The sequence below is a fragment of the Cucumis sativus genome, chromosome 7 (assembly GCF_000004075.3).
Source record: "Cucumis sativus cultivar 9930 chromosome 7, Cucumber_9930_V3, whole genome shotgun sequence".
Classification (NCBI taxonomy): domain Eukaryota; kingdom Viridiplantae; phylum Streptophyta; class Magnoliopsida; order Cucurbitales; family Cucurbitaceae; genus Cucumis; species Cucumis sativus.
The window spans coordinates 2342505-2370078 of NC_026661.2; the positions used below are offsets into that span (position 1 = coordinate 2342505).

The 27574-nt window shown below is 30.9% G+C and overlaps 4 protein-coding genes across 4 annotated transcripts; 3 read left to right on the top strand and 1 right to left on the bottom strand.

Annotated features, from left to right (window-relative positions):
• Nucleotides 1-5294: 5294 nt before the first annotated feature.
• LOC101207751 lies at nucleotides 5295-8895 on the top strand. Its single transcript, XM_011660383.2, has 4 exons — nucleotides 5295-5756; nucleotides 6198-6310; nucleotides 7676-7780; nucleotides 7984-8895. The coding sequence occupies exons 1-4, from the start codon at nucleotides 5429-5431 to the stop codon at nucleotides 8608-8610; spliced, it is 1173 nt and encodes a 390-aa protein (XP_011658685.1). The 5' UTR covers nucleotides 5295-5428; the 3' UTR covers nucleotides 8611-8895.
• A 3598-nt stretch (nucleotides 8896-12493) lies between these two features.
• Nucleotides 12494-14298, bottom strand: LOC101206457 (fasciclin-like arabinogalactan protein 13). The gene is made up of 2 exons (XM_004144471.3): nucleotides 13862-14298; nucleotides 12494-13030 (listed from the first exon to the last, which is right to left on the bottom strand). The coding sequence occupies exons 1-2, from the start codon at nucleotides 14195-14197 to the stop codon at nucleotides 12629-12631; spliced, it is 738 nt and encodes a 245-aa protein (XP_004144519.1). The 5' UTR covers nucleotides 14198-14298; the 3' UTR covers nucleotides 12494-12628.
• A 2312-nt stretch (nucleotides 14299-16610) lies between these two features.
• Nucleotides 16611-19867, top strand: LOC101206223. Its single transcript, XM_004144470.3, has 2 exons — nucleotides 16611-17675; nucleotides 19325-19867. Coding segments are annotated over exons 1-2 (690 nt in total). The 5' UTR covers nucleotides 16611-16986; the 3' UTR covers nucleotides 19326-19867.
• A 3712-nt stretch (nucleotides 19868-23579) lies between these two features.
• Nucleotides 23580-25517, top strand: LOC101213391 (trans-resveratrol di-O-methyltransferase). Its single transcript, XM_004151041.3, is given in 3 exon segments — nucleotides 23580-24286; nucleotides 24289-24611; nucleotides 24907-25517. Coding segments are annotated over 3 exon segments (1140 nt in total). The 5' UTR covers nucleotides 23580-23769; the 3' UTR covers nucleotides 25207-25517.
• Nucleotides 25518-27574: the final 2057 nt, after the last annotated feature.

Consider the following 27574-nt stretch of genomic DNA (forward strand, 5'->3'; position numbering starts at 1 on the left):
TCTCTTTCTCTCTCTATTTAGATTATTGAATAATTTTTTCCAATAATTTCAAAACTAGTATAATAAAAAATATTTTCTTTTTTGTTGGGGAGGGGGTGAAAAAAGTTAAAGGTTAGAGGGAGAAGGGATTTGATGGGCAAAGGTGCATGATGACACATATGATGAGAGAAGTTATATACATAAAGCTAGTTTTACTACCTTTTCCTTTTGAATGATTATCCCATAATTTCTTTGCCCTTCTCTCTCTCTCTCTCAATTATGTGAAATAAAATAAATATTGCTTTTTAGAGGTCTAATATTATGGATATTATCATATATGGAAACAGGTTACTATTGTAATAAATGTATATACAATGTTAAAAAAATTATTGATCATCGTAAACCGTCAAAATATGGTTGTCTTCTAATAGCAATTTGAAATACGTAGTGTACATCTCTTTATATGTCGTGTTGCGTTCACATTAAAACTTCATCTAGTTATAATAGAAAACACATCATGTTGATTAAGTTTTCACAACTCTATGTTGATTATTGAATGTTGCATTACTTAATTTGGTTTGATTTGATGATAGATAATTGAATGTTGTTGAGAGAATAAATAGTTAGGGTAATTAAATAAATTAATAAGGGGAAAACATATAGTTTAATTAGGTGACAAAGGGAGCAGTGAATTTTTGGAAGTGTGAGCAGTCGTCCCCTTGTGAGCTGACTTTTCCTGCTAATCTTAATCATAATCTAATCATGTTTTTGCTTTAACACTTTGTTTAATTTTTAATTTTTGGAGTTTTGCTAATGAACTCTTATGACTATAGAATATTCTTTTTCCCTTTCTCCCACATTTCACCCAAACACACACTCAACTTTCGAGGCTCCTTTCAAAGATTCCTCTCTTAATTCACATTTTTATTTTTTATTATTGTTTTCCCACACACACACACACACACATATACTTTCATCAAATTTAATTTAATTAAGGCAGATTAATAATACACTATAAGAAGAAAAACCCTAGCTATCTAATAGCTGATTAATTAACTAATTATATATATATACTTGATGATTATTAATGTTAAGACAAATGGGTTTAGGGAAAAAAGTAAATGATTGTCATTTAAGGAGGGATGTTTGTTTTCTTTGCCTTGTCTTTTACACACAAAGCTAATTAATCTATTTAGGGTTCTTCTTTTCTTAGAGCTATATATTTAAATGAGATTTTATTTTTAGGAGAGTATATAGGAGGGGTATATTTATAAGTACTAAACAAATTAAACTTAACAAAGATGGAAAAGTTGACACAACAAATATATTCGAACTTTGCATTTAATTTAGAGTAATGGGGCTTTTTTTTTCTTTCCAGCTTCTTTTAATTTTAATTTATTTGGTAAGGAAGATTATTGGAAATATGGGATAAGTGTGGCTTTTGACACACACAAAAAAAGAAAGAGAAAGAAAAAACCCCAAAAAGAAGAGCAAGTTTGGATTGTGGAATCCAACATTTACAGAAACTCACATGCATTTGTGCCTTAGGTTGCCCCTTAGGCCCTTCGCCTTGGCCTTGTTTAAAAGTTGGAGAATCTATCCCTTTTTACAAAACCCTAATCTTATTATGTTGTCTTTCTTCTTTTTAACCCTTTCATCTCTTTTTTCCCTAAAACTCAACCCTTTTGGGTTTATAACTTTATTTATATATATATATATATATTAATTTGTGATGCATTTGGGTCAATATATATCTTCCTACCTAATTCTGATTTGTTAATTTTTACTTTTGTAGAGTTCCATTTTAGTCCTAAATTATTCTATATCACACCCCCTTTTTGTTGGTTTCTATGAAAGATTTATATACACTATATCCTCTTAGAAAGACGTTCGAATCTATGAACATTGAAAAAATTTATAAGATATTTCTTTTCCTCTTGCTTAAAAGAAATACGTAAAAGAGAGCTCTTTTGGATCATTAATCGAATTTAATTTGAAGGTTTTATAAATATATTTTTTTGAAATTTCAAATTATTTGATTTGTAGGTGTTAAAAGTATTGTATTGAAAAGGATATATAGATGGTTGATATGTGCATCAAACAACTTTAATTAAACCTATTTAATTAAACCTATTAGTAAGCATGCATGCAACGCTATGGATAAGTACTAATGCATATATAGAAATTAAACTAATAAGAATATGTACCTTTCCATACCTTTTCTTCTTGTATTTTTTTGAAGAAAAAAATTGACTTAACAAGTTTGGAAGTGTAATCATGTTTTTTTTTTTTATTTAGCACGATTAAATGTGATTAAAATTTTGAATTTTGTTAGAAGAGGATAAAGGTGTTAGGGATGTGTCAATCTAGTTAAGATATAAGACTATTGAAATTCCTCTTGTCTTTTGTATATTATTAAAAAATATATAATTTTGTAAACAAAAATATAATTTTCATTTTAAATTGGAGTGTATATTTACTTTCTATTTACAACATATTTTTCTAAATCAACATTTATTTTCTTAGTAAAGATCAGTAGTCTCAATAACAACAAAGCACCACGATTAGACTAACATATCTTTAACACACTCTCATTATATCACACCATATCTCATATTTCGATTTCAATCTAAACCCTAAGTCATTAAAAAAAAAAAACAAAAATATTTTGATTTCAAAGCAAAATTTCAAACTCTAACTTTTTTTTTTATTATTATTACTATTATTTTAAAAATACTTAATCTAGTCCTCCTCCTCATATGATAAAGGATGAATCAATAATCTTATACGAAACATTATAAAAATGTTGCAATTACCCAAAGAGAGAAAAGAACAATTGACACACCATATTTATATATATATTATAAAAGAAACCTTGTTTTTGTATATGTGGAGAGTGGGCGTGAATAATTAATTTTGTCGAAGGATGAAGGATAAAATTGACAAATCACCAAATAATTAAGCAAAGATATATATGTAAAGGATATATATATATGTGTGTATATATATATATATATATATGTAATGTAAAGTTTATCTTTTTTCTCTACCTGGAAAGCAAACACTAAAATTTGAAAAATCCTTTACTTTTTCCCACCCTCACCTCTCTTCTTAACAAAATTCCAATAAAAAATTGTATGTTATGGGCCAAGAATGTTCCTTTTATTTTCAAGTGAAAACTTAGGCACCTAAGGTACCCCTTTTGTCCCATTTAGAGAGAAAGAGAAAAAAATAAAACAATTATTTCAAAATTAAAGTTTTCTTTCTTTCTTTCTTTCTTTCTTTTCTTTTTGGAAGAGAGAGAGAGGAGAATTCAAATTGATGAACTATTCATTAATATTGATACCAATTTCTTGAATTATTGGAAGACAAGACAGAAAGGGGTATGAGTTTCAAGAAAAGACAAAGTATTGTTCAAAATTCTATATATATATATATATGAAATATCTCATCCATTGATGGGAAATATATTATAGTTTGCAAAAATCACGTTCCTAAAGGGTAAGACCCATTTCCCATTTACTATTTTTTTCCATGTTTTTCTAAATTATTATAAAAGGTATTCCATGATTAGATAATTAGTTGAAAATGATTAAATTGAATTACATCCAAAGCATGTCGTCTCAGATAGATAAGACATATGGTTCTTTTAAAGCTAAATATATATGGTTATAAATGTAAGAATTAAGATTCAAACCTTCAACCATTTATAAGAGAAATTATAATGGTACAAAGTATCTAAATTATACGTTTTATCGATAGAAAGTAGCAACCAAAAAATAATATTTATTTTTTTCATGATATAATATGTATAGATATGCAAGTTGATATCTTATTATTAAATCACAGAATGACTAAATAATATAAATTTTTTATACATTTAAACAGTTTTTTTTTTTATCATTTTTTGATTTATAAAATCAACCAACCTTCTTTGTTGTTTGGTGTTAGTATCACATATATACCTTTTGAGATAATTTGACCCAACTAATTTCATTCATTATATTCCTTCTTCTTCTTTCTCTCTGTCCCTAAAGAGAGGGACATTTGTGTTAACTTATTAATCTATTGAAATGAAATTAAGCTGAAGATATATGTTATGTATGATCACTTTCATTTGTTTCAAAAAGAGAACAAAAAAGATTACTTTCATTATGTGCTATTCCCTATTTTTGAGTAAATTTGGGCCTTCAACAAAGCCTTACATGGGCTCTCAGGTTCTTATAGCCTGGCCCAAAACTCCCATAATACTTGGTGGAAAAGCCCAAAGCCTAAATTTCTTTAACCAAAGGGCTTTTAAGTAGAGTATCTCTCCAACAAAGTATTGCCATAATTTTCAAGCACAAATTTATATATATATCGAGTCCAAATAACAAAACTACCTATAATTTAATATATTTATTTTCATTTAATTTTAAAATTATTATTTATTGGAATTGAATGATTTGATTATCGTTTTAATTTTATCAATGCTTTTATACCAAAGTGTGATTTTTAACCTAAACTATAAAACACAAACTTTTTTTTCTTTCTTTATAAGTTAAAAAAAAATGTATTATAATAAGGTAATGATAAATATATGATAAATGTTTTTTTTTAAAAATATAATTACATCTCTCAAAATGAAAAAAACTCATAGATCTACGATAAAAAAATACACAAAATGTGTCGTTAACACGAGATTAAGTGCTGTAGGCCTAATATATTTGGTATGAGTGATTTAGTACACATTGATTTTGGTTTGCCAAATTTCAACAACGATAAAATAAATGAAAATTTACATAAATGGAAGAAAATGAAAAGTACTTACATCCTAGAAAAAAAAATATTTGAAGTTGGGTCAAAATTTTGGTTATACATTTTGGACTCGAATTAAAATTTTAGTATGAACCGTAAATAGTTTACCAGTTCTTCCATTTTTAAGAATTTTCTAAAATAAAAAAAGAAAGAAAAAAATGTAAAATGAAAAAAAAAAGGCGAAAATGAGGACAAATCTGGAGCTTTTTTGACGAAACAAAATAAAACATATTATGTTGAATGAAACTTGCTGGTTAGGATGCTTACCAAAATTTACCTTAACAAAAAATATTTTTAAACTTATGTATACTTTTTAGTGGAGTTTGATCGTTGGTAAGTAGGAGGCAAATTTGTCGAAAGAAAAATTTTCAATAGAGAAAGGAAATTATCAAATGCAGGGAAGAAAAAGAAAAATATTTTGGTGTTTCCATATATTTATGGAAATTTATATAAATTGATATTCCTATTTAGATTTTAATTTTGGGACATTATACGTTTATTTTTAATTCTCTATTAAATCCGATAATCCCTTACTTGTGATAACAAATTTTCATTCGTTAACAAAAATTCCAATTTCTTTCCAGAAACCCTTCCATCTTTTACGATCGGTACTCTCAAAACTTCCCAACAGACGAGCCGCATCAATTTGCAAATGGATGCAAAAAGTTTAGCCAAATCTAAGAGAGCTCACTCTCAACACCATACCAAGAAGTACCATTCCAATCACAAACAGAAACCCTTCAATGGCACCACCAATGAATCTCTCAAAAACCCGCTTCCCAACGATAATCTTCCTTCAAATTGGGATCGTTACGGCCAAAATACTTCCACCGCTGAGGCTACGCCAGCGCCGCTTCCCGATGTTATTTTGCCCAAGAGCAAAGGGGCTGATTACCGCCACCTCATTGCCGAGGCTCGATCGCAGATGCAGTCGTGTACTTCTACGGATGTTTTTCCGTCTTTGGATGATGTTTTCCCGGGTGAGTCCGCGTTTTTTTTTCTCTCTTTTGAATTGTTGTAATTAGGTCACTTTTATTTTTTTTTTCTTCTTCGAATTTTGAGTCATTGGAATGGTTGCTGATATGAATATATGAATGTGCTATTGTTGTTGGTGAAAAATATATGTCTCAGTTAGTTTGGTTGATTGTAGAGTTGCTGTAATTCATGTTCTGAGGTAAGGTTGAATTGGCAACTGTTTATGGTTTTAATGCCAGCTAAATTTTCGGTTTTTTTCTGTACATTATGATATAATCATTTATTTTCCACCATCCTTACTGTGTTGGTTAGACCTCCAATGAACATATAAAAGAGAATTGTGTTTCTTTGTTTTGATAGATTCAACTAGTAGTGTTAGTAATAATAGTATATCAATATCAAGAATGAAAAGTTTGGTAGAGATATTAATATGCATAATCTAACAGGTGAGTTGAGTGGTGGAGGATCTGCTATGCTTGCAGCAAGGGGGGAAGGCCTCTTGTCTTGGGTTGAAGATGATAGTTTCATTGTGGATGAAACAGCCACTTCAATTCCTGAGGTAATCAGTCGTTTATTAATATTTCTTTGTGTTGAGAATAATATAAAGTAGTACTTTTTGATTAGTGAAAACCATTTATGGTCTATCATATATGTTGGAGAACCCGACCACAAGTGGAGTTTTTATTGACTTTATTCTTTTGGGACATTTTCACATATAGCAAGATATTGAAACTATTTACAAAATATAGCAAAATTCATTAAACTCTCTATAGCACATTTGAAATCAATTTTGATATATTTTGTAAATAGTTTCATTTTTTGTGCTATTCATAACTATCACCTTATTTTTTTTGTTCTGACTTTGTATTCTTTCATTTGGTCTGAAAGTAGTTGTTTCATTTAAAAAATGATGGGGAACCTGAGCACAGAATTTTAAATATGAATCATACTGTGTTCAAGAACTTTTGAAGCATAGGCTTATAACATTTTACACCTTCTCATGTTTGCCATGTCTTTGAAGCACAACTGTTGAGAACGTTAGAAAAACCAAGGGGATTAACTTTTTATAAGATAGATGGTCTACTCCTTTTATGACTAATTGGGTTTGAGATGGAACCCAATGCTATCAAACATGGCCTCAGAGGCCATAAAGCCCGAAAAAGTATTCAGTCCAGTAAAATGAAATTGTGATCCGGTCAAGATTGGTGAACCAAATATCAATTCCTTACAGCCATTTGGAGTTTGTTTTACATGTTATTTCAGCTGTTCGATGGGACCAAAAGAAATTTGCATGATTATTTGTTCCCTTCCTTGACAATTGTTAGTATAATCTTCTTTTGATAATTTTTCAATGTATCTGTTTACTGGACTACAATTCCTGTGGGCCATGTCGTGTTAGCTTGCTAGAGGGATGTTTAGGAGTTGATCAAGGAGCTCCTCCTCCATGTTTCTTCAAGGGGAAGTTACTTTTTATTGTTTGCTGGGGGTGTGTACCTTATTGTCGGTTTTTTTTTTTTGGGGGGGGGGGTCACCAAGTGCTACACTCTGACTCTACCTCGGGGACAGATCGGGCGTATTCTAACTATGTACTAAGCTCCTAATCTTTAGAGTTGTGGAGTGACCAATATTTGGTCCTTGGTAAGGTTTCATGTTTCTCTTCTGGTTTCAGTTTCAAATACTTTTTGTAATTATTTTATAGGTAGCATGTTACTAAGTTGGAAACCTTCCTTTAGAGGGTTTCTTCTGGGCTTGTTTTTTTTGTTTGTCCTTTTATTCCTACAAGCAATTTCTATCAAAAATAAAATTCTGATAGCCTAGAATATACTTTTAAAATTCAGCCATTTCTCTCTTTTTCTTATCATAACATTTCATAGGTCTGTTCCACCTTTTTATGGAAACTGGATTTTTTTCTTCATTTTTGCAGGCATCATTTCTTTCATTAAATCTGCATATGTTAGCAGATCAACTACAGAAATTAAACGTAGCACAAAGGCTCTTTATTGAGGAGGATATATTACCATCAGAACTGGTATGTCTGACGTTTCACTCTTGGATAAACTATAAATTTTTGTTTGGAGTGAACTTTAAATGCCTCAGTTGAATTGGTTGCTTCTTAAATCCTCATTTAAAAATGCTCTTCTTCCTTCAAATTTAGAAGTTTGGATGTTATCCTTGAAAGTCAAATTGCTCTGAAGTTTGCTTGTTGATACTATTATTTTTTCATTGCTACAGATGCAACCATCTGAGTGTCAAGAGGCAGAAAGAAATATTGATTCATCAGTCACTGAGAAAGGAAATGTCGAAGACAGAGTTCAGGATGCGATCGTTGCTTCTTCATCTAGCTACTTTGGAAGTAACCAGCAAGATCCAACCTTCAATCCATCACCAACTTTGTCAAATCAGGTCCAATATAATGCCTGTCCAATTGAGTTGGAAATATCCAGCCAAACTAAGGATCCAAAGTACACAGACCAAGCTAACACAAAGTTCACAACTGAAAATTCAAACAAAAAACTCACGAAGCTTGAAGCAACAACTGCAGAAGCCGAATTGGATATGCTTCTGAACTCATTCAGTGATACAATAGACCTGGGCACCACCGCTGCAAGTAGCTCGTCCCGCATAGATGAAGTGTCTAAACCTTCTTTTCACCTTCCAAATAAAGGTCCATATTCAACAAAGAAGCCACCCATTGCTTCAGAACTTGATGATGCGTTGGATGAATTGCTTCAAGATACATCCTATCTAACATCCCATATAGAAAAGCCTATCAACACTCATATCCAATCTCTTTCACTCCATTCTGGAACCAACTCCATTGCCAAGGATGATTTTGATTCTTGGATTGATTCAATTTGAACTCTGTAAGTAAATGAATTTGATACATGATAATTTAGTCTGTGCTATAGTTACCTGTTTCATTTTTTTGAGCTAGATAGTACCATTATTTTAATCTTAACACTACTGGGGCTGGCATTATTACTCTTTTCATACAACCCCCCATGTAAACTAATTTGTTATGTAGTAATTTACTAATTTAGTATGTGCACTAATTTCAATGTGCTTCTAGAAAAAATTGTACTACTATGGTAGTACACTACATACTTCTTTCTTCTGTATAGACAACTAGAAATTTGCTCACAAGGTTCTTATCTGTTATGGGTGTCAATCAAGTGATCCAAATAGTGGTTGGAATTGATTTATTATTTCTTTATAAAGTGGATTTTAGATGGAGATTGAAATATCGAGGGGTTTCAACAGCTATTAATAGTTATCAATTGCAACTATTGTTATATGGACCACAGCAGTTGGCTTGATTCTTAATATTCTCTCTCTGATTTACTTTCTTAATAAATCCAAATTCAAACCAACTGGCATCTACTCTTTTTGTATCTTTGTTTTCTTTTTCTTTTTTCCAATTTTTAATTATTGAAATCTATCTTTAATTTCTGTTTCCTACATGTATGAATTAATTACCATGTCCCAAGCCTTGGATAAACTTTATACAGTGACAAAAACTAATATTTTGGGTTTAACCTAAGTGTTTAAATTGTGTTTGAAGCTTCAATCTTACCCTTGAATTTTGAAATTAAACATTGATGGAGTGATTTTCCTTAATAAGAAGAAATTATTGAGCAAAATTATTTTCTTTAAAAAAACTTCTCTCTCTTATAAATAAAACCTTTTTAGAATAAGATAACAATCTTTTTAGCCAATTGTGCTAATGGTCATGATTAGAAACCAAACAAAAGTTTAAATATTTTAACAAAGCATTCCAATCATCAATTTAAAGCCAAATCTTGATTAGGGCCAAATACTTTTATTTTGTTACTATTCCCAAATATTTTTTTCCAAATATTATAGGTAGGTAAACTTTGTTTTTTAAATTCTCTATTCTTAATCCAAATCCCTAATTCACTAATTCCTCAAATAACACAAATAATCTTACCTAATCTTTTAGGTTGGTGATCTTCTTCAAATATTTCTTATTCCAAGCGTCCATTCCCAAATTCCAATCTAATTAGATGAGGAAACAAAAGGATTGGAAAAATATTATTTGCAGAAGATTGGTTGAGAAAAGGAAAATTGTCTGATTTCACTTCAACAAAATAGATTTCTTTTTTTGAAAAATTGCCAAACTACTTTTCTTTTTTTTTGTTGTTACTCACCCGAGATAAAGACCGAGATTTTGTCTAAAAGTTAACTTCTTAACTTCATCTAAAGCTTTCATTTTTTATGGAAAAACGGGTAGAATCTCGGTGTTAATACTACTCGAAGATTTTTCGAGATTTCTCAAAACAATTGATAACATTTGAAAAGATGTTAGATCTTGAGCGAAAAAACTAAAAAAACTAGTTGAACGACTTTTAAAAAAAGAGTGCTATTTTGATAACATGAAATCTTTAATAGGTTTTTAGACAATTTTCCATCGAGAAAGACTTTAATCGATACTTTTTAAAATTATTTCCAGCCATCTTCCAAATCACTGCCTTCTAATACTTGTACTACAGAGATCGCATCCATTTTTATTCTTTATTAAAAAGAAATTCAAGGAATATAATTCAAACTTATCTCAAAAGTTAATTAATTTTTTGGGAGAGAGAGAAACTCAAAAGTTAAGAAGTACAGTAGTGTGTGTTTATATATAGATTAGAATAGGAATGAAAATTTGGCATTGGACAAAATTCAAAGTAAAGCATCTTACCAAAGAGAGAAAAAAGAGAAAAGAAAAGTGGGGATTAAAATAATAATTGGTAGAATTGGTATTTGTTTGAAGAACGTGTCAAGATGTCATTATATTATACATTGAAACTGATAAGCACTTATGGCTCTTCCACTTCCACACCCATTATAAAAACACTCTAAAAATAATTAAAATTTTGATTATTCAAACTCTCTATTAAATCTTAATTATTAATTGTAAAGATAAGAGGGGAAAAATGCGTATATTAATGTCCAAAAATTAAATATTTGTAACACCCTATATTAAACCACGAAATGATTCAATTAATGGTTGGTTGGAGACACTGTTGTATATATCAATTCATTTCTCTTCAATCAAATTAAATTAATTAATTTCATCCATTGTTTGTCACAACGTCGGCGGAGATCAAATAATATATATTTATATTTTAAGTACAATAGTGGATTTGAATAACTTTTTCATTTTTGTCAATTTTTGTTAGGTTAAGTTTGTTTTGATTTTATACTTTTGGTTATTTTTAAATTTTGTACATAGTTTAGGATGTCGTTAGAGGTGAATTTTGAGCCATTGAATTTACTTGATTTGATGGTTGAGTTTCTTTGGACTCTACAATTAGGTGGAAGACCTATGTGGTTGCTAATTGGGAGGTTTTGTCCCAACAAAGAAGGGGTCTATTTTAGCTGTGATATATCTTACTCTACTCAATCACAATTTATTTTCACATGTTGTGGAGACTTAACGAAGATTTAAACTTATAATTGATTCATTGATTAACTGATTATATGAAAGAAGTCAAAAGAAGCAGGTAGATGAAGATGTAAATAAAAGGATTAGAAAGAGCAGAGCAGAGCAAAAGTGGTGGTTCCATATAAGAACACATTTCGTCTCTAATTGTTTGTCATTTGCTTCCACTCATACTTCATTGCATGTGCTATACCATGTGACTTCCTATTCTTTTAATTCCTTTTTTTTTTAATTCAGTCCCATCGATCTTCCAATTATTTTCCATTTTGAATAAAGTCTTATCCAATGTTGAGAATTCAATAATCAAATCTTAAATTAAACAAGCTATAAATTGGTCGGACAAAAACTTAGTTCAGCTAACATCATTGTATGTTGAAGATCAAAAGAGTTCGTGGTGCAAATCCTCCACCTCTATTCGTACTTAATTGATATAATGTTTGCACTATTTTAATCTCGAAGCTAGATGTTTGATTCGTCACATTTGTCAACAAAAAGAGAACAAAATAAAAAAGAAAAAAGAGTTCTAACTTCAAGTTTGATATATAATATATGTTTTACGTCAATTGAGTTATGTTATTTTAACCATCAATTTACTTATATTCTTAGTTACAAATTGTATTACAATCGGATATTGAAAGGTCAAGTGAACCAAATTATGGAACTTTGTCGATACTCCTAGAGTCTCAATAACTTGCTTTCTTCTAAAAAAGCAAATAGAAGAAACAACCATCAATGTTTTATGAAATTTAGATTCGACACTTTACGACCTTGACATGGATCATTCTATCAACCTACTCGATACACTTTTTAGAGTGAAAATTAACTAAATCATTTGATATAATATTTTTTGGAAAATGAAACTAGAAAGCTAGCTCATCCAACTATAAAACCGCTCTAACTCAAACGTCTTACCTTTAGCTTAAGAATTCATATGATTCGATCATTTAGAAGATCTAGAAAAATACGTCTTGCTTGCATAGAGAGTCACTATCTAACTCCAATTTTTTTTTTTTAATTATTTGAATTTATGTAGTTCTTCAATACTCATATGTCAACGTGATTCAATTTTTATTTTTCAAAAAGACAATGAGAAAAGTGGTTAATTAAAAATGAACAAAGTGGTGTATTATTAGTAGATAGCTCATTTATTGCCACATGTTAGGATATTGATATTTGCCAATAGCCCTTATTGTAATGGTTGAACATTTTCCAAGTTGAGATTAGTCAAACTAAAAAAGGTTAATAAATAAAATAAATGGAAGAAGGTTTATTTTCAATTTATATGCATATAAATTATGAAAAGAAATAATAATTCAATGTTAAAATTACAAGAAAATTTTTAAAAAATCAAAGCATATATGACAAGAAAAAGCACACAAAGAACAAATAGTACTTTTCCTCAAACTCAACTCATCATCATAAATGATCTTAAGAAACAACACTAATCACAATCAAACCAAAACTCAAAATTAAACCCAATCCAACACCATTTTTGGTAACTGCACTCTTATCGTTAGCTGGTGGCTTTGCAGCATCGGATTTTGGCGGTGTTTCGCCGTCGACAGGTGCCTTATCGGTCCCTGGAGCTGGAGCTTTAGGAGGTGCAGCAGTGTGGTTCCCAAAAAGAGCATCTGGCAATAAAACTTGGTCTACCACAAAAATAGACAATGGAGATTGCTCTCTGAGCTTATTGTTGATTGGCGCTGTGATAATACCGGTGGAAACGTTGACTTGGTTCGAGTTTGCTTGGCCAGTGAAATTTAGCCCCCAATCTCCAGCTTGAGTCCTCACTGGATTACTGACTGTTTGCAGCTCGATCAAAGTGTAGAACTGTATGTCATCAAAATTCAAAAAACCAAAATTTTAAATTTTGAATACCATAGCTTTCAATTGCATGAAAAATAACGTCGGTGGATGTTGACAATTAAACAAATAAATTATGCATCCTATGACCATTTTTTAAAGTAAATAGAAAAGAAAAACCACTTCTCACTATTCTATAAAAAAATTGATAAGTCTCAATTAAAAAATTCATATTATTATTCTCTAAAAATAGTTGAGATCTTGCATATTAACTTTTTCTTGGTACTGTTAAAACTAAATTTTTTTGAAAATATTGATAGATCAACTATAAGATTTAAATCGTGTTCGAGTATGAGAGTGACCTAAAATAATGTGGTGGCACTTAAACTTTAATATTCTTTCAAGTCACTATCACACGACATTTCAAAGTTCTAATTTTCGTTCGAAAGAATAATAATTTTCACTAAAATAGATTTGAAATAACTCAAAACTTTTTTTCTTTTTGCAAGAATGATTACTATTTTTCAAACAAAAACCGAAAGTAATATTTAGAGTTATTTATTTAATTTAGCAAATGAGTGTTTGGAAAATTTCAACTACTCACTAGATGAATTCTAGGTGTTAATTTGGAGAACATATAGTTAAGTTTGAAATCTATTTTGTCAATAAGTTGCTATATAACTATTGCATCCATAGATATGCGCTAGAAAACGTAAATGAAAATAGAGTAATACTTAGAATTGCAGCCTCATATTACAGTTATATTCTTGGAATAAATTTCTACAATTAAAGTGTGATTAGACTGAGATAATGCAACCATAGCGCGAGAGTATCTTAAAGATATATATACATATATACCTTAGGCAAGACGTGGTAAAGGAGAAGCTGGCTCTTCTGCTGGTCGTCAAGGGCGTTGAGGGCGCCGGGTCTAAGGGAATTGAAGCCATTATCAGTTGGAGCAAGAATGGTCAATCCTCCCCCTTGAGAATTGTTGAGCTGATTATCAAGCTGAGTAATTAATCTACTTTCATTCAGCAAACGGATGAAGGTACTGAATTGGCCGCCTTCGGACAAAATGCCGGTTAAGTTGATGGGTCCAGGAGGAGATGGACCCGGTGCAGCCGGAGTTTGGGCAAGAGTTTGGCAGAAGAGAGCAAAGGGAAGGAGGAGGAGGAGGAGAGCGGCGGAGGCCATGGCGGAGAGAGTAGTTATAATAGATATAGGAGTGAAGGAGAGGAGGAGATAAGTGGTAATTTATATATTAAAGGGAGATGATGGGATTGGTTGGGAATGAGCTGGACTTAATGGTGACAACTAAGAGCTTGACGCAAAGAGAGAAAAGATAGAATAGAATTATATATAGAGAGAATAATAATGTCCAAAAGTCTACGGTGTTATGTTATGTATATTATGCACTCTCTCAATACATTATATTTACCCAAATTTTGTTTCTTTAGTAGGTGCTCTGCTCTCTCTTCAAAACTTGTAAATGATAAACAATTGGAAAAGTCTTAGTTGTTTTCCTTTTTCTTTCAAGTGTAAATTGGAAAAAGGGGATTTGAACTCAGGATTTGCTTTCCTTAGTTGGTATAAAATGTTAACTTCTTAACTGTTAATGTAGTATAGTTAATGATATCCTTCCATTGTTAATGTGTTTTTGTCACATTTATTTGATAGAGATGATGTATATACTATTGAGTTAGTTAAGTTTAGAGCTTTGACAAGATTTTAGATGTTAATAATACACATCCTTAGGAGGAGGGGTGACCTAATGAATTATTTGGAGATTGGTTAAGGTTAACTTGAAGGTTTGTGGAATAATTTGTTACTTTTTTTTAATAATGTACTATAAAAATTAAATATTAATAAGAAATAACATTGTAAATGGTAAAACTGTTAAAATTAATTTACAAAATATAAAAAAAATTCAAAGTTTAAATACGAATATGATATTTTGATATTTTGGTTTATTATATTTTATTTAATTTGAAAATGTATCTCTTATATTATATAAAAGGTAAATGGAAAATTAGGCAAGAATATACCAAAAATAAGAAAAACACATATCCATTGGATTCACAAATTATTGAAACATCTGCAAATATTACATTTTTTTTGAAGAAATGATTAGACAAAAAAATAGTAGAAGAAATGATTAGACAAAAAAATAGTAGAAGAAAAGTTTTACTCAAATGTATGAGTTTTCAATTTTATTGATTTATTAGTAAATTTTAAAAATTGTTTGCACTTGGGCTTCTTTATGATACAGCGGCCTTTTTTTATTGTCTTATGAGCCCATAAGTATTTAAACAACATGGGCTTGAATCTTGGGCTTCAACTTGGGTCTCCACAACTTAATTAACAATCACAAAATTTCAAAGTTTGCTCAAACTTTTATTTTTGGTTAAATTACAAATCGTGCAGTTATGTGATTGCTTTCTAATTAAATGATATTAAGTACGTAAGTTTAGAGTTTACTTTGTGATTTTTGTTTGATTGTTTTGTGATTTTTATTTGATTGTCATGTAATTTTTAATAGATATTTTAAAGTAATTTATGATTTCTATTTGTTTGTCAGGTGCTTAATATTTTATTTTGTAATTTTATTAAAAGTTATAAGTTATGTGAAAAAGAATATATAGTAATTATATATGATAATTAGAAGTCAATTGAACGAGGAACTAAATTGACAAAAATAAAAGCATTTTATATGATAATTCCGTATTACTATAAAAAATAACTATCTATTATACTAAAAATCAGAACAAGAAATCTTTTTCTATTTTCTAATCAGCAAACACATATGAAGCTTTGGCACTTAAAAAAGCCGAATGTCTTATGTCAAACCTTGATAATAATGATTTGACATCTGGTGTTGCAAAAGAAAACTAAATTTTGTCGATTCATATGAAGTTAAGAAAACAATTATATATTTATTGTAAAAATATAAACCACAAATACATACTTTTATAACCAAAACTAAAATAATCTATACCCTTGACACAAATTACTATAGCATAATTATAATAATCTAAAACTATAATAACCCACTCCTCATCGCAAACATTCTCTAAAAACTTCACATCTATTTGGTCCTAAAATTGATAAAGATCAACTTATTTACCATTCAATTAAAACTTTATTGTAGTGTAACACTCAATCCTTCCATTATAAAGTTTAATGTTAATTTAGGTCCAACTTTTATGGTGTAAAGTTGGAGCTTAGGTAATTACTTATTATTTATCATCCAATTTCTTTCTTAAATATTAACAAATTGAACGATACTATACAAATTATAAGGGTTTGATAAATATAAGTTAAAAAACTTATAATGTAAGAATGTAATGAATACAAAATTTAAGAATTAGATAACCATTTATGGTTTTGAAGATGATGAGACCAAGACAAGAAAGCAGTTTGGGAGATAATAAAAGATTTTACACAACCTTTCAACTAATCTAATGCAAACATTGTGAAGTCTCACAAATTTGGATGGAACAAAATGTATAGTTTCTATTTGTTAGGCATAATGCATAGGATTGAATTGTATTAAAAGAGGTAAAACGATCATAGGACAACCAATTAGCAACCACAAACAAAACTTGTAAAGTAGTTTGTTCAATCGTACTAAATTCAGTTGTGGAAAAGGAGATAAGAAGATTGTTTATATATAGAGAGAGAAATCTCAAAAATAGTATTTTTGTTTCCTTCAATCCCATGGCTTAATCACTATATCCAAATTGGCTTTAAAGTTGAATCTATGATCTTCCTTTGACGACACCTCAAAACGGTGAAGTCTTCAACAATCTCCCCATTGCCAAGCAATCCATTTTCGCTTCAATTATAAAGATCTCTTTCATTCTCCTTCTTCTTCTTCTTCTTCTTCCTCCTTTAGATCCTCTCAAAAAGCTTCTTAATTCCTTTGTTTCTGATCATACCAACAAATCCCAACAACCTTCAAAGTTCTATATTGGTGGTGGTGGATGGCAAAAACCAACAAATACACCTCCATCAATTTCAATCACATCTACGACAAGAATCTCTCCTCCAATTCCAAAACTGGCAACAATCCATCCTCTAATAAAAACCCATCTTCTTCTTCTTCCTCCTCTTTCGCCACTGCAACTTATTCTTCCATTTCTTCCCCTAACAAGTCCCATGGCCGCATGCTTGTCCTGACCCGTCCCACCCCCAGACCCATTACCTCGCCTCAACCCCTTTCCCCTCAACCCCAGTCTCGACCTTCATCCGCCGATCATCGTCCTGTTCCGGATCACCCTCGTCCGCAATCCGATTCCGATTCGATCTCTCTTCGCCCTCTCGGTCGGACCGGTACCGGTGCGATCGCTCCCTCTCCGATTCCGGTGTTGGAGAAGGACAGGGAGATTACCCCTCCGGTTGTGACGTTGCATAAGCCGGAGAAATTTGTGCCCCCTCATCTTCGGGCGGGGTTCGTCGGGAAGGAGGAGAGACCTGTGAACGTTGGGATCCGATCTAGGGAAGGGAACCAGAGGCAGTACGGGAATTATGGGTCTTCGGGCCGGTACGGTGAAGATGGGCGGCCGAAATCCGGTGGTGGGTATGAGAGGATGAAAGAGGTGGGTGAGGCAGATCTGGGGGCGATGGTGAATCGGCCAAGATCCAGTGGGAATCGGCCGAGTTCTAGTGGATGGTATGTTTCTGTCAAGTACTTGCTCTTTTTAAATTCTATGTCGTGGTTAATTAATTGGGATTGTGGAGCATAAACGTGTAGTTAATCGTACTTAAAAATGAACTATTTTGGCCCTGCATTTTGGGTATAGAATTGCCTTCTTTGGATGCCCTTTTACCATGTCACCGAGATTCTGCCGGGCTGCTGGCTATGGCTTTTTAGGAGAGTTTCTCTGTGATGTTCTCTCATGATTATAGATTAGATGGATCCTTTTGTCTCAATGAATTGGGATTATTGATAATTTGATACACAAAGGCTTGGTTAATACAGGCACTGGATTTTAGGTATGGTATGGAATTGCCTTATTTGAGTGCACTTTTATCATGACACTAGATGCTGTTGGGCCTTTGGCTATGGCTTTTTGATTCATACGACACTCCCTTCATGTTTGTTGGCTTTGAGATGAATCGCTTTAATCCCATGATTACAAAGTAGACGGATCCTTCTGTCTCAATGAATTAGGATCATTGATACAACCATGTAGCTAATTTTGGCATTGGATTTTAGGTATGGAAATTGTAATTGCCTTATTACCTTTTTACCAAGATAGTGAGATGCTCTTGTTTATGGGTTTTTATTTTTTTTTTATTTTTATGAGATTCTCTTGATTCTGAAGAGCTGTGCGGATTGAATCAAACTATTTAATCTCATGAATAAATCATAGAGCAGATGGCTCCTTATGTTTCCTGTTTTTCGACTGTTGAGTGTTGGCCATTAACGTGTAAGGTTCTCTTAGGAAAGAAGAACATTGGCTGCCTAAGTTGTTTTTCTTTGATTACAAACCTTTTTTAGAATGCAGAATGTTCTATGAGCATGAAGAGGTTCAACTTTTGGACTTGTGTTTAATTGTTTTCCTCGGGTCGTGTCACTGGCTTGTGACATTTTTTTTTAATCAAGGGGTGCTTCATATAGATTTGGGAGTTCTAGTATATGTAACATGGATTTGAAGAAGTTTGAGAACGAGATGATGTGTTTGTGTGAGATGCTTGATTTAGATCGTGTATTGGACATTCTCTTTGTGGGCTTTACATTTTCATAGTTGAAAATTATGGATTTTGAAGAAATGATGTGATGAATTATGCATTTCCAATAGGTCAAACCTTCAAAACAGATGTTCCTGATAAAATTTTATGATTCCACATGCTTACTTGATGCTCTATTCTATAGGCTGTACAACTGGGTTCTTGAGTTCTAGAGAATTTGATTGTTTGTCGTGCTAAAATTTTGTAAATGTGTTGGCCGTTGAATTTTACCTATAGAATTAGGCCGCCTTTTTTATCCTTCGACATTTGATTAATAAATGCACCCTTCTTCCCCATCACACAGACACACATGAACTTGCTTACATAAGCCAAACTAAGGTTAGCTTAGTTGATATTGACATGACCTTCTCCTTAGTGGTGGGTGATTTGATCCCCCACCTTGCAGTCGTACTGAAAAAGTTTTCACTGGGCTGATTGGTTAGACTCAAACAAAAATATTGAACTTGCTTTTGTTCATATGATAGACTTCCTCTAGTAAATAATGCTTTCATTCATATTTCTTCACGGATGGTGTCAATTTGTGTTCTCACTGATTTTTATGGTTGGCAACAAATTGTGCTCAAACAGATTCATTCTGAAGTTGGATACTTTTCCAAGGATGAAGATGGTTTACATTTGAATCACAAGCCACGCTGCTCAGCACCCATCTTTTATCTTTCTGGAATTGTAATTCGTCATCATAACTTTTATTTGTACTTTTTAGATTTCATAGTCGTGGAAGATGAACAGATACCCACCAAGGTGACAAGATCTCAAGAATGAAGTGACATACTTCAAATTCAGATTGTTATACCCCAAGGAAATGAAGTTTGAGCATTCAATCCCTTTACTGATTGGTAGAGTTTGGCTTCTTCACCCCCTCTTCTGTATTTATGAAAGGGAAAGAAGATTGTTATGGAATGTAGAACTGACCAGGTGTTATGCATTGTCATCCTCGTCCTTGTCGTTGTCGTTTAACTGCATTTAGATCAGTCTTAGCATCTTGTGTGGAGGATGCTCTTATGTTTTTCAGTTTTCATCTAAGTTTGTAAAATAAAGAGTCTTCTTGTGTGAGGATATTATTAGGTTTCATTCAGTTTATAATGAAATGAAATGGCCATTCTAATGCAACCGCTGGTACAAATAACTCATTTTCCCCCTCTTTACTCTTATGGGGCTTGGCATAAGGTGGGTTTGGCATGATGCCAAGCCCATGTTTGGCCAATGGTTTAAAAGTCATGGCATACTTTAAAGGTAAAGGGAAACTGAAATGAAGGAATATTTTAGTAATAATAATTAAGGATATAACAATATTTTAAAAAAATTACAAATATAACAATTATCATTGATAGACTTGTATCGCTGATAGATTTTATATGATATATCAGTAATAGACTAATATTTACAACATGGTCTATCAGTGATAGACTTATATCATTGATAGAATTTAACAAATTTTTTAAAATTGTACTATATACTTAATTAATTTGAATTTAATTTTTTCCTTAATAAAAAAATGTTTTCAATTTTCACCTTACAACACAATTAGCTCTAAACATAGCTTTTATTTTACCACAATAACAATAATAAATTTGATCTGAACTTACATAAGATGTATGTAATTAATTGTTAAGGATAAATTTCAATAAGAGATCGACCTTAAACCCAAAATTGGAAATATGTTGTAGCCACTAAATCCAGCTTCTTTAATAAGACGAGTCCATTCTTTTTCACATCTCTCTCTTTTCCACAAACCATTAGCATATCACCATCATATCAAAGAACAGTTGAGTTTCAATGGAATCATCTGTTTTGTTATTGCCCACCACCATACCCATTACCTTTACTTTTCCTTTCTTCTCATTCCCATTGATTGCTTCTTTGGCATTTCTTCCAAATTTTCACACATTCTTCATCCCTCCAGTCATGTAGTACCCACTGACGTTTTGATGACCCATCATATGTGTGGAAATATATAGCATTATTCACATTAGTCGAAAAACATAGACTAAATTATTATTTGGATAAAACTTAAAAAAAAAAATCAAAATCCGAATTGATTACACACAGAATTTAGCTTTGTTTGTTTTGCCTTTCTCCTATGAACAAACAAAACAAACCAAACAGATTGAAGAATTTAATTGAATTGTGTTTAGTAACATGGCATACACAATATTTATAGAGCAAACGAAGGAAAACTAAAGCACTAAAACTTTTGTTGGGGAGAGTTTTACTCAAAAATGGATATATAAAGAAATTATTTATAAGCAAACAATTGAAAAAAATTAATTTAACTCATCACCGTCATGTCCTCTACAAGCTAGATTTCATATCATCAAATTCTCGTATATAACAACTTTGTTATTATCTATCTTATTAAGAATTCTAGTTCTTACACAACGATCTTTCCGTAATTACTTTTATGTATAATATCTTTCTGGTCTTTCCGTAGTAATCCAGAAAGATATTATACATAAAAGTAATTACGGAAAGATTGGTGTGTAAGAAATAGAATTCTTAATAAGATAGATAATAACAAAGTTGTTATATGCGAGAATTTGATGATGATCTTACTAATTTTTTTAATAATATCTCTCCACTAAAATTTTGAATTAAATCTAGAATGATGTACATGTAACTGAATAGTCCTATATATATATAAATTAATAAAAGTAATATTGAAGCATGAAAGCTAAATTTGTACAAGCAAATGAAACATGAAAACTAAAAATACGTACCTTTTGCCAAAGTAATTATTCTCAAATTGCTTGCAACTATATGATATGAGATATGGAAAATTAACATATATGAATTAAAAGAAGTGTGTTAGATTCAAAATATATATTAGTTGCTACTTCAGTGGCGACAAGAAAAGAGTATTTTGAGAGAATTAATTAGGGTGTGTGGATTTTCTATTTTGATCACGTGATGGATATTGTTTAATTGGATATGAATATTAAATATAGATTAATTTTTATAAATATAATAAAACATCAAAATATTACCGTGCATGTAACAAAATAAAAAAATTTATAATATTTTCGTAAATTTCAGGTTTGTCTTTCAATAGTGTGGATTATTTTTTACTTTTACATTTTCTCTCTTTCTTATTTATTCATCTTCTATTCGTATTATTACTTCTTCCGTTTACAATTTATGATTCTTTATGTAAATATTTACTAATTTCTTTATGTCTTCGTCAAGAATTTTTTCCCTTCTTCTTCATTTCTCATTTTTTTTTCTTGGTACAAGATCAATTTAAACGATGTTGGTACAAGATTTAAACGATCGTATACTAATATCTAAACGGTAAGTTGTCTAACCCAGATAAACAAAGATAGATCACTGTCACTAATAGATCGTTTAGATTATTAGTATAAGATCGTTTAGACTTGATACAAGATCATTTAGATTTGATATAAGATTGTTTAAAGTGGGTACAAGATCGTTTAGACTTGGTATATGAGATAATTTAAACTTGTTACGAGATCGTTTAGACTGAGTACAAGATCGTTTAAACTAGGTACAATGGTACAAGATCATTTAGACATGCTACGATATCGTTTAAATTGAATACAAGATTGTCTAGACAGAATACAAAACCATTTTCGTACGCGCGTGTGACCAATTAATTGCAGGGATATTTTTGTTATTTCACATTGTCAGCCTATTTATTTTTTTCTTTTTTAAAATTGTTCTATACAGTATAAATATTTTCGCACTTTGTTATATTTTTTAAAAGAATCCTTAAATATATGAAATTTAATTATATATTTGAAATAATTATTGTTTGTGATTAGAAATGTAAAATAATTAATACTTAGAAGTTAAATATTTATGTTAGAAGTTAAATATTTATGTTTTTGGTATATATAGAAACCAAAATTACATAAGTGTCTAATTATTTTAAAGAAAAATGTTTTAAATTACAAATTAGCTCAAATTGTTTATTAATTGTAATACTCTAAGCCTAGAATTCGGATTAGGATTTGGAATTCTGATCTCCGACATCCTGCATCTCCTAGGTCACATCATTCTTACTATCTTTAAAAGCTTATTAGAGTGGAAGTTCTCTCCACAAAAACCAACTAACACAAATCCTTTTAGCATGTAACATAGAATTGCTCAAAGCTAAGCTCCCTTAACTTTGAAGTTCCTATGATCAAGCCACTGAAAAGGAATGTACACCTTGTTGGAATAGGTATTAACTTTTAATTCTTTTAAGTTTTTCTTAACATTACTTTCATGTTCTCAATATCACTCTCATTCAGATGTGATACCGATTCATTCATGTCTCCCTCCTAATCTCGTGCGTTACACTAATATAACCAAAATTTATAGTTTATTAGTGATAAACAATGATAGATACTCATAGTCATCTATCAGTATTTATCTCATATATATATCAATGATAGATGGTAGTAGTTTATCAATGTCTATTAGTTCTGGCTAGCGATGTTATTTTTCTATGCTTATATAATTAAATACTTTTGTTCATTTTGTTATTATTTAAATTATCTCTTAACTAAACGTAAGATAATGCCATTGTAGAGAACATTCCAGAGTGACATTTATAAGCATTTTAGATCCAACATGTGCTGGCAAAATTCTAGTCGTAGACGGAGGGTTGTCAACTAGTACAAAAAGGATGGATGCCCTGCCACTTTGTATCAACCAAAATTTAGAAGTGTCCACTCATAATACCAGTCTCTTTCTTCAATTCTCATTCTCCAAATTTCCTCAACCTCCAGAATTTCTTTCCAACATGTAGCTAGGTGATTGGGGACCGTACCAATAAATGTCTACCCTCACAAAAATTAAAAACAAAACTATGAAGTGAGGGGCATCACCCATTCTAACTTGTATGAAATAGTACTTAGTGTGGCTGATTGCTTCTATACACATAAATACACATCCTCGTTAAATTAATTAGAGGCCCCACTCTTTCATTTTTTCTTTCATTGCTTTTTTTTCCCTCTGTTTTATTGTATCCAGGGTAATGGAGGATATGCATATATATATAAGTGGAAGAAATGATCTATATCACAATTGGACACACCACCAAAGTGTTTAATTTGGACAATTATTTCTCTCTTTTTGTTCTGAATATGAATATGGAGGGTGGAAATATGTTGGCAATGGGAGGGGATGAGTTGTTAGAAGCTCAATCCCACATATGGAATCACATCTTCAACTTCATAAACTCAATGTCTCTCAAATGTGCAATCCAACTTGGAATTCCAGACGCCATCCATAGCCATGGACCCAACCCTATGCCTCTCTCTCTTCTTGTTTCATCTCTCCAACTTCATCCTAATAAAACCCAATTCATATACCGTTTGATGCGTTTACTAACTCACTCTGGTTTCTTTGTTCAACAAGAAGAAGGATATATTCTTACCAATTCATCTCGCCTTCTCCTTAAAGACAATCCTTGTGCTGTATCTCCTTTCCTACTTTCCATGCTCCAGCCAGCCCTCACAGATCCATGGCAGTTCCTCTCAATCTGGTTCCAGACTGACGACCAAACGCCATTCGAGACAGCACACGGAGTGCCTTCTGGAAGTACATGAGGAATAAGCCAAAAGAAGGGGAGGTTTTTAATGCAGGCATGGCGAGTGATGCGAGGTTGGTGAACAGTGTATTATTGGGGAAACATAAAAGTGTTTTTGAAGGAGTTAAGTCATTGGTTGATGTTGGTGGTGGGACTGGAACAATGGCCAAAGCCATTTCACAAGCTTTTCCACAAATGGAATGCACTGTGTTTGATCTTCCCCAGGTAGTGGCTCATTTGAGGGGAGATCAACCAAACCTCAATTATGTTGAAGGAGACATGTTTAAACGTATTCCTCCTGCTGATGTGCTTCTCTTAAAGGTAAACTAACCCAATTGTTATTATTCTTTTCCGTTGCATTCCCACAATTTACTTATAAGATAATTGTAAATTTAAAAGAAATATATCATGAAATCATATTTCCTTATCTTTATATTATTAGTTTGATATTTTATACTTGTATCTTTATCTTTATCTTTATCTTAGTTTTTCAGAAATTAACAATTTCATATATCTTATACACATTTTTTTTCCTTTTGTATGAGCTAATTATGAAATATAGTCATTATGTATTGTGATAAAATATAATATAATTTGAAGTGTGACATAAAAACAGTGGATATTACATGATTGGAGTGATGAAGAATGTGTGGAGATTCTGAAGAACTGCAAAGCAGCCATTAGAAGCAATGGTAACAAAGGAAAAGTGATGGTAATTGATATTGTACTGTTTGGGAATTATAAAAAGGACTCAATGGAAACTCAATTGTTGTTCGACATGTTGATGATGACATTAGTTGGTGGAAAAGAAAGGGAAGAAAAAGAGTGGGCTAAATTAATTAAAGAAGCTGGATTTGGGAGCTACAAGATCTTTCCCATTATGGGTGTGAGATCTCTTGTAGAGATTTACCCATAAACAATAATCTCTTCTAATGTTGTGTATGCATGCAAGGGTCAATTTAATTAATAACTGTTCTTTTTTCTTTTTAATGGAAAAATTGTGTGAATGGAAGTGTGGATTGTTGGAGGTAATATTAAGAAAGCAATTGTGAAGGTTTTTTTTTTTTTTTTTTTTTTTTTTTTTTATATTTTTTATTTTCTTGGAATGTCTTGGGAGGTTGAGTTTGTAAACTAATGTTTGATATATATATATATACATATGTGGGATTTCATTATGCAAATGTATTTGAGTTTCAATGAAGATGGGGATGGATTGATATTTGTGTATTCCACGTTGGTTTTATTTAAATATATTTTTTGTGTGCATTATCTACTGTTTTATCTTTTTTTGGATTTATTATTTTATTAGACTTATTAAATAAGAAGATAATACTTTAAATAAAGGTAATTATATTAATGGTAGCAATTTTTGCTATCCTTTTGCCTTCTGCCTACATAATTGTTGCTATCTTTTCGCCTTCTGCCTACATAATTTTTGCTATCTTTTCGCCTTCTGCCTACATAATTTTTTGCTATCTTTTCGCCTTCTGCCTACATACTTCCAAAAACGACATTCCATGAGCCGTGTCAAATAGAGTCTTATCGTCATTTCGAAATCAAGCCGTAGAGGAACTGCGCCATGGCTCCACCATGATATGACAACTTTATTATTAATCTATCTTATTAAGAATATTCTAGTTAATTCTTACACTATGATATTTCCGTAATTTTAGTTTTATGTATAATATCTATCAGAATCACTGCTACTTTTCTTCCATTGAAGATGATGATCTTATTATTATTATTTTATAATAAGATCTCTCCACTAAAATTTTGAATTAATAATCTGTAATAATGTATATGTAACTGAATACTACTAAATATATAAATTAATAAAAGTAATATTGAAGCATGAAAGCTATGTAGAAGTAAATGAAACATGAAAACTAAAAATACATACCCTTTGCCAAAGTAAATTAATCTCAAATTGCTTGGCAACTATTTGATGTGAGATATGAAAAATTAACGTATATGAATTAAAAGAAGTTTGTGTTAGATTCAAAATAGGAAAATTATATCGAATGATAAAAACATTTAGAAAAAAAATAGCTTATGACATATATGTTTTTTTTTGCATATTGTGAATATGTCAAAATTAGTGATTTCAGATGACTATCAGACAGCAATCATAGGCTTATCAGCTTTTAAATTTGCTACTTTTGCAACTTAGAAAATGTAATGACACGAGTCATGTTATCATAGTTTTTTTTCTATGTTTGCAAGATATCCTTCAAAACATATACTAGTTGCTACATAAGTGGTGGAAAACAAGTATTTTCACATAATTAATAAAGGTGTGTGGATTTTCTATTATGACATGCATGTTTGAATCATGGATATTGTTTAACTGGGTATGAATATTAAATATAGGTTAATTTTCACAAATATAAAAAAACACTAAAATATTTATGGTTCGTTTAACAAAATCAAATTAAAGTCGATGATATTTTCATAAATTCCAAGTTTGTCATTGAATAATGCATATGATTTTTCTCTTTCTCTCTTTTTTTTTTTTCTTTTTCTTTCTTCTTTGCAATTCATTCATCTCATCTTCACATTATTACTTATTCAATTTACAATATTATGATTATTTATGTAAATATTTACCAATTTATTCATGTCCTCTTCAAGAATTTTTTCCTTCTTCAATTCTCATCTTCTTTTTTCTTCTTGGTACAAGATCGAGTTAAATGATATTGGTACATGATCTAAACGATCGTGTACCAATATATCTAAACGATCAGTTGTCTATCCCAGATAAACAAAGATAGACCACACGTTTGTTTAGATTTGATATAAGGTTGTTTAGATTGGGTGGGAGATCATTTATACTAGGTTGAGTAGAAGATCGTTTAGACTTGATATGAGATAGTTTAAACTTGTTACGAGATCGTTTAGATTGAATACAAGATTCTTTAGATTAGATACAATGATACAAGATTGTTTAGACTAGCTACGAGTTCGAGATCATTTAGACTAAGTACAAAACCATTTTTTCATGCATGTGTGATCGATTAATTGCGGGGTAGTTTTGTTATTTCACGTTGTGGATTTGTGAGCTTTTTCCCTTTTTTAAAATTGTTCCTATACGATGTAAATATTTTTGCGATTTGTTGACTATATGAAATAATTAATGTTTGTGATTGGAAATGTAAAATAATTAATATTTACAAGTTAAATATTTATGTTTTTTTTTTGTATATATATAGAAACCAAAACTACATAAATGTTTAATTATATTAAAGAAAATTGTTCTAAATTACAAATATGGTGAAAATGTTTAC